The sequence below is a fragment of the Hemiscyllium ocellatum genome, chromosome 23 (assembly GCF_020745735.1).
Source record: "Hemiscyllium ocellatum isolate sHemOce1 chromosome 23, sHemOce1.pat.X.cur, whole genome shotgun sequence".
Lineage (NCBI taxonomy): Eukaryota > Metazoa > Chordata > Chondrichthyes > Orectolobiformes > Hemiscylliidae > Hemiscyllium > Hemiscyllium ocellatum.
This window is the reverse complement of record NC_083423.1, coordinates 27,518,031-27,531,078: the sequence shown is the minus strand read 5'-3', so window position 1 is coordinate 27,531,078 and position 13,048 is coordinate 27,518,031. Positions and strand designations below refer to the sequence as shown.

At 39.5% G+C, this 13,048-nt stretch overlaps 1 protein-coding gene across 2 annotated transcripts in view; it reads left to right on the top strand.

Annotated features, from left to right (window-relative positions):
• magi2a (membrane associated guanylate kinase, WW and PDZ domain containing 2a) overlaps nucleotides 1-13,048 on the top strand; it is a 241,663-nt gene that overhangs the window by 217,494 nt on the left and 11,121 nt on the right. For both annotated transcript variants that reach the window (XM_060842832.1, XM_060842833.1), the window contains exon 19: nucleotides 12,485-12,623. In XM_060842832.1, the coding sequence (XP_060698815.1) occupies nucleotides 12,485-12,623 (139 nt within the window). The remainder of the gene's footprint in view (nucleotides 1-12,484; nucleotides 12,624-13,048) is intronic.

Below are 13,048 nucleotides of genomic sequence, written 5' to 3'. Positions count from 1 at the left end.
CCTACCCAACATATCTTCCCTCCTTTTGTCAACATGCCCCAGGTAATCAAACTTCTAGCTCTCATCACAACATTCATCATGTCCCTCTCCTCAGTGATGCAAAGTAATCATTGAGAATCTCACCCATTTTCTCAGGTTTGGCACACAGCCTTCCTTGCTTATCCTTTAGTGGAACAACCCTTTCTCTAATTACCCTTTTGTTTCTTATATAAGAATAAAAGGCCTTGGGATTCTCCTTAACTCTGCTCACTAAAGTTATTTCATGACCCCTTTTAGCCCACTTGATTCCCGTTTTAAGGTTGGTCCTACTCTCCCAATATTCCTCCAAGGCCCGTTCTGTTCTTAGCTGCCTAAACCTGATGTTGCTTCCCTTTTCCTCTTGGCTAGTTGCACAATGTCTCCTGTCATCTATGGTTCATGAACCTTGCCTTTCCTATTCCTTGTTTTCAAAGGAACATGCCTATCCCGCACTATTGTCAACCTATCTTTGAAAGCCTTCCACATATCAAATGTAGATTTCCCTTCAAATAGCTACTCCCAGTCCATGCCTCCAAGCTCCTGCCAAATTTTGATATAATTGGCCTTGGCCCAGTTTAGTACTTTTCCCTAAGGACCACTCTCATCTTTGTCTACGAGTATTCTAAAACTTAAAGAATTGTGGTCACTATTCCCAAAGAAATCCCCCACTGCAACTTCTACCACCTGGCCTGGCTCATTCCCCAACACACGTCCAATATGGCCCCTTCCCTCGTCGGACTATTGACATACTGCTCTAGAAAACCTTCCTGGATGCTTCTTACAAATTTTGCCCCATCCAGACCTTTGACACTAAGTGTATCCCAGTCAATGTTGGGAAAATTAAAATCTCCCATCACCACCACCATGTTGCCTCACCATCTTTACATAATCTGTTTACCTATTTTCTCGTCTATCTCACGCTCACTTTTGGGAGGCCTGTAATACAGCCCCAACAATGTAACTGCACCCTTTTTATTTCTCAGCTCTACCCATAATGCCTCATTGTTCAAGCCCTCCATAGTGTCCTCCTTTAGCACAGCTGTGATATCATCCCTGACCAGCAATGCAACTCCATTCCCCCTCCCGCCACACACACACACACACACACACACACACACACACTTTTACTTCCCTCCCTGCGCTGTCTGAAGCATCTATATCCTGGAATATTTAGTTGCCAATCATGTCCTTCCGTCAACCAAGTCTCTGTGATTGCGATAGCGTCATACTCCCAGGCACCAATCCAAGCCCTAAGTTCATCTGCCTTACCCACTATACTCCTTGCATTAAAGTATATGCACTTCAGACCGCCAGTTCTTTTGCATTCATCTGCTCTCTTGTAAAAGATCTTAAAATGATCTTTTACAAGAGTAATTTTCATTACTTTAGATTTAAATTATCTCTTTCTCAATTGCATTTTTCTTTCCCACATCTTATGTACAAGTATTCTCTCACTTCCTGGTTCAAGAGATACACAGCTGTTTGTCCCAGGCTAACTTCCTTGTTAACAGTGTTGTGGTTTTATGAACTTCGATCATCACAGGTTGAAGTGAAAAATCCCATTGAAAGTCTGTGAACAAGGGTGTAATGAATGCCCTTTGCCCAACTTGTAGATCATAGATGAACAATGTGTTGAAAATTTGCATCTTTAAATTACAGCCTTGTTCATCTTCATAATCTTCCATGGCATTATTCAAAGTAAGTCATTTCATACAGTACGTTATAATGGCAGCATTGTTTTACTCTGCTTAATTGTTGCTAAAATACAAACTATTGTTATTATATAGTATTGAAAATTAGGCATCCAAATTGTATGAGGTTGAAAACGTAAAAACATGATTCTTGCAGATGAGGAATTACTTCAGATTTCAGGAGAAATACTGGATTCTTCCTGGAAATCATGTTTAAATAGAGGTCAAGAGTAGAGCTGAAGTGGGAGCTGATTGTTGTTGGTTCAGATTTTTAAAATAGTCTCAGAGAAGGATTCAGAGCTTCATTCTGAAAGCTGGTCAAAAGCTAAAGGTTTCAGCAATGTGACAGGGTTCTATTCAACATAACAAGGTAGTTTTGATGTCTCTCATCAAAACCATTGTGTGTTGTAAAAGGTAACAATGGGGCTGCTACGCAACCCTAGCTGTAATCCATTTCAGTCTTGTTCTTCGTTTAGAACTGATCAGTTGCTCCTTTGTCTAGGTTTGACTAAAATGTTCATACAAATGGGAGTTGCAAAATTCCTCAGAGATGAGTTAGCTTTGAAATTTCTAGACGCAACTACTGCACAATTCTGTGTTTGATAACAGCTATTTTAAATCCAGCAAGAGTCCATTTTAAAAGTTAAAGGAAGGTATTACTTTCAAAATATAAAAAACTAGAGTCTCTCTTCATGTCTTGGTGAGCATAATACCAGAGACTGCCCTAGTTGCAAAAGCTTAGCTCTAAATGTCCTTGATCAAATCTCACTGAGCAAAATTTGCATTATCTTTTGAATTTTGTAGTAAAGTGCAGCAATTACAATGTCCTTTTCACACAAACTGTGTATATAAGTGGTTGTTAATGTAACAGTTGGTGCAGTCATGATTGTCCAGCAATTGCTACCCAATCATAGGATCACATCTTAATGGAGGGCATTTTGGGCTTCGTAATTGTAGAACTGTTGAATACAGACTGTGTCGAGAGTGTGGTGCTGGAAAAGCACAGCAGGTCAGGCAGCATCCGAGGAGCAGGAGAATCAACGTTTGGGCATAAGCCCTTCATCAGGAATGAGGTTTGTGAGCCAAGAGGGTAGAAAGCTAAACGGGATGTGGGTGGGGCAGGGGGGGGCGGGGGGAAGGTAGCTGAGAATGCAATAGACAGATGAAGGTGGGGGTAATGGTGAGAGATCAGAGAGCTGGGAGGAACGGATACCTCTCTGACCTCTCACCATTACCCCCACCTTCATCTATCTATTGCATTCTCAGCTACTTCCCCCCCCCCCCCACCCCCACCCCACCCCCATCCCATTTAGCTCTCTACCCCCTTGGCTCACAAGCCTCATTCCTGATGAAGGGCTTATGCCCAAAACATTGATTCTCCTGGTCCTCAGCTGCTGTCTGACCTGTCGTGCTTTTCCAGCACCACACTGTCGACTCTGATCTCCAATCCTCACTTTTTCCTAATTGAATACAGATTGTGATCAAGCAACATTTTCTCCTGTAGTATGAATTGTTGTGATCACTTGAATTTCGTATTCTTGCATTTGCTCTGATACTGTGGTATAATGAGCTTTAGCAATATCAATATTCAGTCAAAGAAAAAGGGGAAAATGGCAAAAAAGAAGCCATCATTCTACTGTCCAACGCATTCAGGTTCTCTTGCTGTTATGACCTAACGCAAGTCACAATTTAGCAAACATTTAAACTAAATTAGTAATTCCATTCAGAGTACAGAAGAATTGGTGATATGGAAAATTGAAAATTCATTAAGGGCAATTGACGTGAAACTGAGATTGTAAACAAAGATAGCATTATACAAGACCCAATTACTTTTAATGGTACACTGATTAATTTTATTAATCTGTCTACTTTGATCACACCAATTTTTCATTTGACAGCTTGTAATTCCTTATTTTAGGAAGTAAATGTTTTCTTTCCTTATGTTTTTACAAAAATGGAAAATGTTTATAAAACAATTATTTTGAACAAATCGAAATTTGGCTTGGAAACTGTTTTTATACCTCCACAAGCACCCCATTTAGAATAGTGCAATATGCTACAAGGATGTGCAGGCTGATATGAATGATTCTTCCATGGCCATTACCATCTTATAGGCTGGTTGGTCCAACATAGTATCAGGACTCTCTCAACACACGATGACTGACATCCACATCCATACCTACTATGTTCAAAGATTTCACTGATTTTCTCTCTAGATCCATTCTCAATTTAAGGTGGGGTTTGAACACTTCTCATTCTGACTCAGAAGCAGCAATGCTACCAGGCTGCCATATGGAGTCATAGAACTCTACAACATGGAAACAAACCCTTCCGTCCAACTTATCCATGCCCACAAGACATCCTAAATAAATTGAATCCCATTTGCCAGCATTTGGCCCATATCCCTCAAAACCTTTCCTCCTCATTTTCCCATTCAGATGTCTTTTTAATGTTGTAATTGTACCAGCCTCCACCAGTTCCTTTGGCTGCTCATTCCATACATGTACCATCCTCTGTGTGAAGAAGTTGCCCTTAGGTCCTTTTTAAAATCTTGCCCTTCCCACTTTAAACCTTTGCCCTTTAGTTTTGGACTCCACCACCCTGGGGAAATGGCCATGTCTATTTACTCTGTTCATACCCCTCATGATTTTATAAACTTTTCTAATGTCACCCCTCAGCCTCCAAAACTCCAGGGAAAACAGCCCCAACCTATTCAGCCTCTCCTCTTGGCTCAAACCCTCCAAATCTGGCAACGTGCTTGTAAATCTTTTCTGAACCTTTTCAGTTTTCACAACATCCTTCCTGCAGCAGGGAGACTAGAATTACACAAGGTATTCCAAAAGTTGCCTATCCAACGTCCTGTACAGCTGCAACATAACCTTCCAACTTCTATAATCAATGGACTGACCAATAAAGGCAGGCATACCAAATGCCTTCTTCACTATCCTGTCTACCAATGACTCCACTTTCAAGGAACTATGAACCTACACTTCAAAGTCTGTTTATTCAGCAACATTCCCCAGGACCTAACCATCAAGTGTATAAGTCATGCCCTGAGTTGCTTTTCCAAAATACAGCACCTCACATTAACCTAAATTAAACTCCATCTGCCACTCTTTAGCCTATTGGCCCATCTGATCAAGATCTTGCTTTATCGTGAATTAACACCTTCGCAGTACATGACACTTCCAATTTTGGTGTCATCTGCAAATGTACTAACCATACCTCCTATGCTCACATCCAAATCATTTATATAATGGTGGTCCCATCACCAATCCTTGGAGCACACCATTAGTCACAGGCCTCCAGTCTGAAAAGTAACCCTCTACCACCATCCTCTGTCTTCTACCTTTGAACCAGTTCTGTATCCAGTGGCTGGTTCTCCCTGTATTCCATGTGATCTAACTTTACTAACAAGTCTATGTTGTGGAACCTTGTCAAATGCCATACTGAAGTCCGTAAACGTCATGTCCATCACTCTATCCTCATCAATCCTCTTCATTACTTCCTCAAAAAACTCAATCAAATTAGTAAGACGCAGTCTACCATGCACAAAGCATGATGACTATCCCTAGTCAGTCTTTGCCTTTCCAAGTACATGTATATCCTGTCTCTGAGGATTCCTTCCAACAACCTGCCCACCCACAGGCTCATCGGTCTACAGTTCCCTAGCTTTTCCTTACCCCCACCTTTCTTAAATAGTGACACCACCTTTTTGCCATCTGATTTCCCTCTGAGGTATCCTCCTTCTGCCTTTATACTCTTCTAGGGATTCACTTCATAGCTGTTGTCTACACCTGACATATGCTTTCTTCTTTGTTCATTCCTACAAGCTGTGTACAAAAGTAACAGTTTAATTCTGCTATTTACATCATTTTGACTTTACATTGATTGAGTAAAAAATGAGGTCTGCAGATGCTGGAGATCACAGCTGAAAATGTGTTGCTGGTTAAAGCACAGCAGGTTAGGCAGCATCTCAGGAATAGGGAATTCGACGTTTCGAGCATAAGCCCTTCATCAGGAAGGGCTTATGCTCGAAACGTCGAATTCCCTATTCCTGAGATGCTGCCTAACCTGCTGTGCTTTAACCAGCAACACATTTTCAGCTGTTTACATTGATTGAATCAAAACTCCTGTTGTTTAATCCAATATTCATTGGAAGAGATTTGGGATTGCCAAGTATAATAAATAGTATGTTCAATTAGTAAAGAGGACATGGAATCATACATGTTAATCTGTCAAATTCAGTCAGCCAAATGAAAATTTAAACGAAAAAGTCAGTAGTACATTGTTACATAAATTTATTTATATTTAATAGCCCTACTATAACACATCAACTCCCTGTCTCTCTTTTAATTATTTATTCAATCTGCCAATGAAGAGACCATTTTATGTAATTTTCGATGGTAAAAATAATATCAGTGGTTCTTGCAGTTGATCAATATAAAGAATACTAACTATTTTGTATATTCAGTGTGTTCTTTTGTACTAAATTGGATTTTAGATTATAAGCTACATTGTGACAGTTTATCCTTGAAGTAATTCTAACACAACAACTTATCCAATTAAATATTATAATAGAGCCCTGAGTACCCCACACACAGTTCTTTTAGGTCAGATCCTGACCATATTCTCCAAGTCTGAATCAGTTACAGGATACAAATGGTTGATTAAGTACAGAAAGCAACTTCAGTACGGCCGTTATGTATCATGGTAGAACCATATTAGCTATATATATGAATTAATTCTAGTTCAGCATGCTCAATTCCAGAGATAGTTCCTCAGCAAGTCAAAATGAATCATGTAAGTTGTTCCTTGTAATACCTGAAATATGGAGACAGTGAGGTCTGCAGATGCTGGAAATCAGAATTGAGAGTGTGATGCTGGAAAAGCACAGCAGTTCAGGCAGCATCTGAGGAGCAGGAAAATCGACATTTCGGGCAGAGGTCCTTCACCAGGACATGGTGGGCCTGGTGAAGGGCTCCGGCCCGAAATGTCAATTTTCCTGCTCCTCAGATGCTGCCTGGCCTGCTTTTCCAGTGCCGCACTCTCAATATCTGAAATATATTGACAGATATTCCTGTTTGCTGCAAACTTGTCACTAAAATTATCCTGATGTTATTTCTTTTAATCCCTATTACAGCTTAATAGTCAGAGCGAACACTGATAATAAGAAATAAGATAATCAGAGCTGAGAAAGGTGATTTTGGCCATATTAATTCTGTGGTGGTAGCTTTGTTAATAGCTTTCTCGCATCTGAATCAGAAGATTGTGGGTCCAAATTCCACTGAAACACAATATTTAGATTGTGACATCAGACCATACTAATGGAATGCTGCACTGTCAGAGGTGTTTTCTTTTTGGATAAAATATTAAGCTGAGGCCATGTCTGCCCCTTTCGGTGAATAGGATAAATCCAATGAGACTATTTCAAAGGAGAGCATGGGAGATCGTCCTGGTGTCCTGAGCAACATTTATCCTTTTATGAACACTATTAAAACATACAGACTGGTTGGTATTACATTACTGTTCAAGCCCATCCTGTTACTTTAAACACCAGAGTAACTCAAATGCATTTCAACCATACAGGATAACTAATGAGCCACCACATTTCACAACTTAGTTTGTGTGCTCAAATATGTAAAACTTCACAATTCCAGTTATGAGTACACCTCTCTGTTCTTATACTAATTCTGCCTTTAATTTCTATATTCACTGCTAAATTATAGTACAACATGGATCAGCAAAATGCATTGAGCTCTTCTTAGTTTTTTCTAATATTCTCTTACATCCACTGTAATGTAATCTTAAATACTCAGGTAAAATTGGAAACACAAACTCATAAATACAAATGACCAACTTATCTTCAAAACCGTCAGAGACGTGGATGAGTGAATTTCACACATTCATCAGCCCTTTCTCAGTGAAAAGTCCTTATGATAGGCCCACTTTAATGCATTCATGCTCAACAGAAAATTATTTAGCATATCATCGGGTGAACCTATGTGCAGACTTGGACGTTGATGTATGTGAACCCTAATTCCCACAAGTATGACATCACTGTGGGCTTCCATTACAAATGTGATTACACTTCAAAAGTATTTTATCTACAAGATACATGTTGATGAACTGAAATTTTCAAAGGTACTCTTGATGTGTAAGGGCATGGCTGAAGCATTTGTGTAGTAACTAGTCAGATTAATCAACCAACAAATACTACCAGTGCTTCGTTATATTAAAGCCATAAGACATAGGAGCATTTGGCCCATCAAGTCTGCCCAACCATACAATCATAGTGAATATGTTTCTCAACCCCACTCTCCCATTTTCTCCCTGTAATCTTTGATCCCCTTGACAATCAATCCATCTCTGTCTTAAATATACCCAATGTCCTTGTCTCCACAGTCTTCTATAGCAATGAATTCCATCGATTCGATACTCTCTGGCTGCAGAAGTTTCTCCTCATCTCTGGTCTAAAGGGTGTTCTCTTTACTCTAATGCTGTGCCCTCAGGTCCTAGTCTCTCCTACCAATGGAAACATCTTCTCAACGTCCACTGCGTTCAGGCCTTTCAGTATTCTGTCAGTTTCAATTAGATCCGTCCCCATTCTTCTAAACTCCATCAAGCACAGACCGAGTTCTCAAACGTTCCTCATCTGTTAAGTCTTTCATTCCTGGGATCACTCTTGTGAACCCTCTCTAGAACCACTCCAGAGCCAGTACATCCTTCCTGAGGTATGGGGCCCAGAATTGCACAAAATACTCTTAAATGTTGCCCTGGAGCCTTATAAAGCCTCAGAGTACAACCCTACTTTTATATTCTAATATCTCTAGAAATAAATGCCAACATTGTATTTGCTTTTTTAACTACCGGCTCAAACCACAAGATTACCTTATGAGAGTCCTGGACTAGATTTCCCAAGTCCCTTTGCACTTCAGATTTCTGAAATTCCTCCCCATTTAGAAAATAGTCTGAACCTCTATTCTTTCTACCAAGTGCATGACCTCACATTTTCCCATATCATATTCCATCAGCCGCTTCTTTGCCCACTCTCCTAACTTGTCTAAATCCTTCTGCAGCCTCCCCACCTCCTCAATACTACCTGCCCCTCCACTTATCTTTATATCATCTGCAAAGTTAGCCAGCAGGCCCTCAGTTCATTCACATAGATCATTAATGTGTAAAATGAAAAGTTGTGGTCCCAATACTGACTCTTGTGGAACACCACTAGTCACCGGCTGCCATCCTGAGTCGGACCCTTTTATCCCCACTCTCTGCTTTCTGTCAGACAGCCTATCCATGCTAGTACCTTGCCTCTAGCACCATAGGCTGTTATCTTATTCAGCAGCCTCCTGTGCAACATCTTGTCATAGGCCTTTTGGAAATCCAAGTAGATAACATACATTGGCTCTCCTTGGACTAATCTGGTCATTACTTCCTCAAACAATTCTAACAGATTTGTCAAGCATGACCTCCCCTTGATGAAACCAAGTTGACTTTGCCCTAATTTGTCACATGCTTACAAGTATTCAGAAATCTCATCCTTCACAATGTACTCCAAAATCTTAGCCACGACGGCGGACAGGCTACTCGACCTGTAATTTCCTGTCTTTTGCCTTACTCCCTTCTTAAACAGGGGAATTACATTAGCGATTTTCCAGTCCTCTAGGACCCTCCCTGACTCCAGTGATTCCTGAATCACCACTAACACCTCCACTATCTCTTCAGTTATCTCCTTCAGAGCTCTGGGGTGTAATCCATCTGGTAAAGGTGATTTAACTACCAACGGACCTTTCAGTTTTTCTAGCACCTTCTCCTTGGTGATAGCTACCATACTCACCTCTGTCCCCCAATTCGCTTGAATTTTTTGAATGTTCCTCATGTCTTCCACAGTGAAAATTGATGCAAAGTACTTGTTCAGTCCTGTGCCACTTCTTCTTTCCCCATTACCACTTCTCCAGCATCATTTTCCAGCAGTTCAGTGCCCACTTTTGCCTTTCTTTTGCCCTTTATATATCAAAAGAAACTCTTACAATCTTATGTTATATTACTGGCTGCAGAAAAGTGTTAAGATGTGAAAACAATAATAATCTGATGTTAAGCTCAAACCTTTAGGTATTTGAAATCTAAAATGAAAACTGGAAATGTTTGGAAAGTCTAGCAACATCTAAGAGGAAAGATATAGTTAATGAGCAGATTTTTCCCAGTCCCTAAATGATGTGGGCAAGGCCAAGTAAATTGGTAAAATATGGTGAGATCTGAAAAATGTGAATCTTGACTTAGGAGAAAATAGTCTGATTTTCCATTCAAGGTTTTAATAAGAAACAAGAGATAAGGCTCTCACGAGTGAGCAGTGAGAGGCCTATTTGCATGCATTGACCACCTAATCTCACCTCTTTACAGAACAACCTCAATTATCCAAACAAGATGGGCAGGGAGTATTTTGTTCAAATAACTGATTGTTCGGATAATTGATCTGATCATAAACAGAGGAAGCCAGTCTGAACATAATTATATAAAAAAAAGTTTACAGAGTTATTATTCCATTTAATCGATAAAATATGAACAAACACTGGATATTACTTAAATATTCATGATATTTTACAAATAAAATCACTTTTTGGCAAGGGTTTGACTGACGTTTGTGAAATTTTTCACTGACATTTTCTTCAGTTTTGTCCTGGTCCTCAATAGCAGCTGGCATCTTTCTGCTTGGTGTCATCCAGCCGTCCAGACTAACCAAGTGTTGTCCTTCCCTCCTAAGCAAATGCTGAGCCCTAAGAGAGAGTGAGGGAGGTGCAAAATACCGGGGAACATGAAGGAGAGGGAAGATTTTTTCACTGACTTCAGTCTCTGTCCTACCATCAATTGTTTTTGGGGGGTAATGTTTTCCTTGTGTTATCTCCCGTCACGTTTTCCTCCTATTTATTTTCACGTGTGCTAACTCACTATGATTTGCTCTCTCCCATCAAAAAAACGTTTTATTAAATTTTCTTGACAACTGGAAGATCTTGAACTACTTTTTATTTCAAAATAAAAGTCATCATGGGATAATGGGAGGAATACGCAACAGAAATGAAAAATGCAAGCACATTTTTTGACTTAACTATCTGGAGAATGAGCTGAAAAAAATATTGTTGGGTTTACAAAACAGAGCGAGTCAATGTTGAGAGGGAATCTGCTATTGAGCGCACAGTTCGGGCTTGCACATATGTTGTTCGTGTGTGTTCACAGTCACCAACCTTTACCCTCAGGGAGAATAAGAATTGGAGAGTTTTTTTATGAAAAGGGTAAGACTTAACTCTAGCGCCATGTCTCAAGTATATATTTGAAGTTAATTATTTATTAAAGCGTACTTGCTTCTATATTCCTGTTCAAATTTACAAAATTATGCATTAAAGGGATGAGGAATAGAATTTTCCTACTTCAATTGAAATGCATGTACTGGGACCTTGAGATCTTGTTCGGATAATCCAAAATTCAGATAATTGGTGTTTGGATAACCAAGGTTGTTCTGTATATGTAGCCTGCTATTTTACCCAGGCAGTGGAGAGAAACTAGATGGCAATAATTCTTGACATGAAATTCTGACTAAGTACCTGGCAGCTCCAGCTCAGTGCCATCTTGGCCAGAATTCCTCAACATTTCAGGGCACTCTCCATGGTCAGTGACCATCTTGATAAGTGTACTTTGGTACTTCATTGTTAAGGTGACCAGACATCTAGCTTTGCCTGGACAGCTACAGTTTTTCACTAAACATTCCAATAACCTGATATATTTCAAATGTTGGTGTTTTCAACTCTACTAATGCCTTTCCTTTAACTTGTCTCTCATGATCCAATCAATCATTGGTTGTTTATCTGGAAAATCAATATTTTCTTTAAAAGAGTAGATTCCTTTCAAATTTCAGATTATGACCCCATGCCAAATGTCTTTGACAGGCAGCTCATCTGAGGGGCTTAGTCCAATCAGAGGAAATGTCGAACCCACGAAAAGTCAAAAAAACGCACACTGGGATCAAAGAAGAGTAGAAAAGAGGGAGGTTAACTTATCATTTATATAATGTTTGGACTTGAATTGATCTATCACTTGGAGTTTTGGGCTCCCACCAAAACACCTACTGTAATAGTGAGTGAGTAGGTGAAAACTGACTGAGGAGCTGGAGCTATGTCAATGAGAAGCAATGCACAGGGACCTGAGCTGTAATCCGGGTGCTCTGGGGTTACTCAGAATTTTATTTGCCCACCCCCCTCACCAAATTTGATGTTCCATTAGATGTTCTTTGCTGTGTATTTATTCTGCATGTATGCATCTACTGATGTAAACTGCTGCAATGATCAAGAGGGACGTTACTAGCTTTTATCAAGAGATAAAGATTTGATAGGTGGAATTTCTGCAGAGGCTACCTATTTGCAGGCAAGAATTTTGGCTTTTCATTAAGTTGAAATTAGTTTCCTAAAATCTATTTGATCTTTAGTTAGTTTGCTATAATATTTGGAAGATTCCATGTTTTATTTATCAAGTGCATTGCGTTTTTTTGTCTTAGATGTCTTAATAGTTGCCAACCTTGGCTGACGATGTTCCAGCAGATGACATCACATAACTTTCTACCTTCAACAATCCCCTTCCCCCACCTGCTCTCATTTGTCACCACCATATCAATCATCATAGCCTCTCCTGCCCAGAACTTCCCATATATTCCAATTTTGTTTCTTGAAAATCTGGTCACCTTATCCATTGTATCTTTACTCGATTTTTATTTTTATTCTTAATAGGTTGGGGATCATATCATTGAAATCAATGGAGAGAACACAAGAGAAATGACTCATGCCAGAGCAATCGACCTGATCAAATCTGGAGGGAAAAGAGTACGTCTCCTTCTTAAACGTGGGACAGGTCAAGTGCCCGAGTATGGTGGGTTTCATATTCTCGATCAGTTCATTTTCCACGTAGCCAATAAAGAATAAAGCAGTATTATAACAGTCTTATCAGGTTCTAGAACAATGTGTTAGATTGGCCACTAGCTGCTAATCAAATTATGACAAAACTTTAACTTAAGAGGCTGCTGACTGACACTGAAACAGTGTTGTGTAACTGTTTGAATTTTGGCACAGCAACTTGATTGCAAGGTATATAAATTACTGCTCACAGAGCACAATTGACAAAAAACATATTGCCCTCTTTTTTTCAGTCAACAGAAGTTTGCTAATCAAACTAGTTTTTCCTTTCTTATATTAAGACTTGGATTAGCATGCTTCAAAACAATGGTACAAGAAGCAGTCAAATTTAAATTATTTGAAATGTCATATTATTAAATGTTAAATAATGTTGATAGCTGT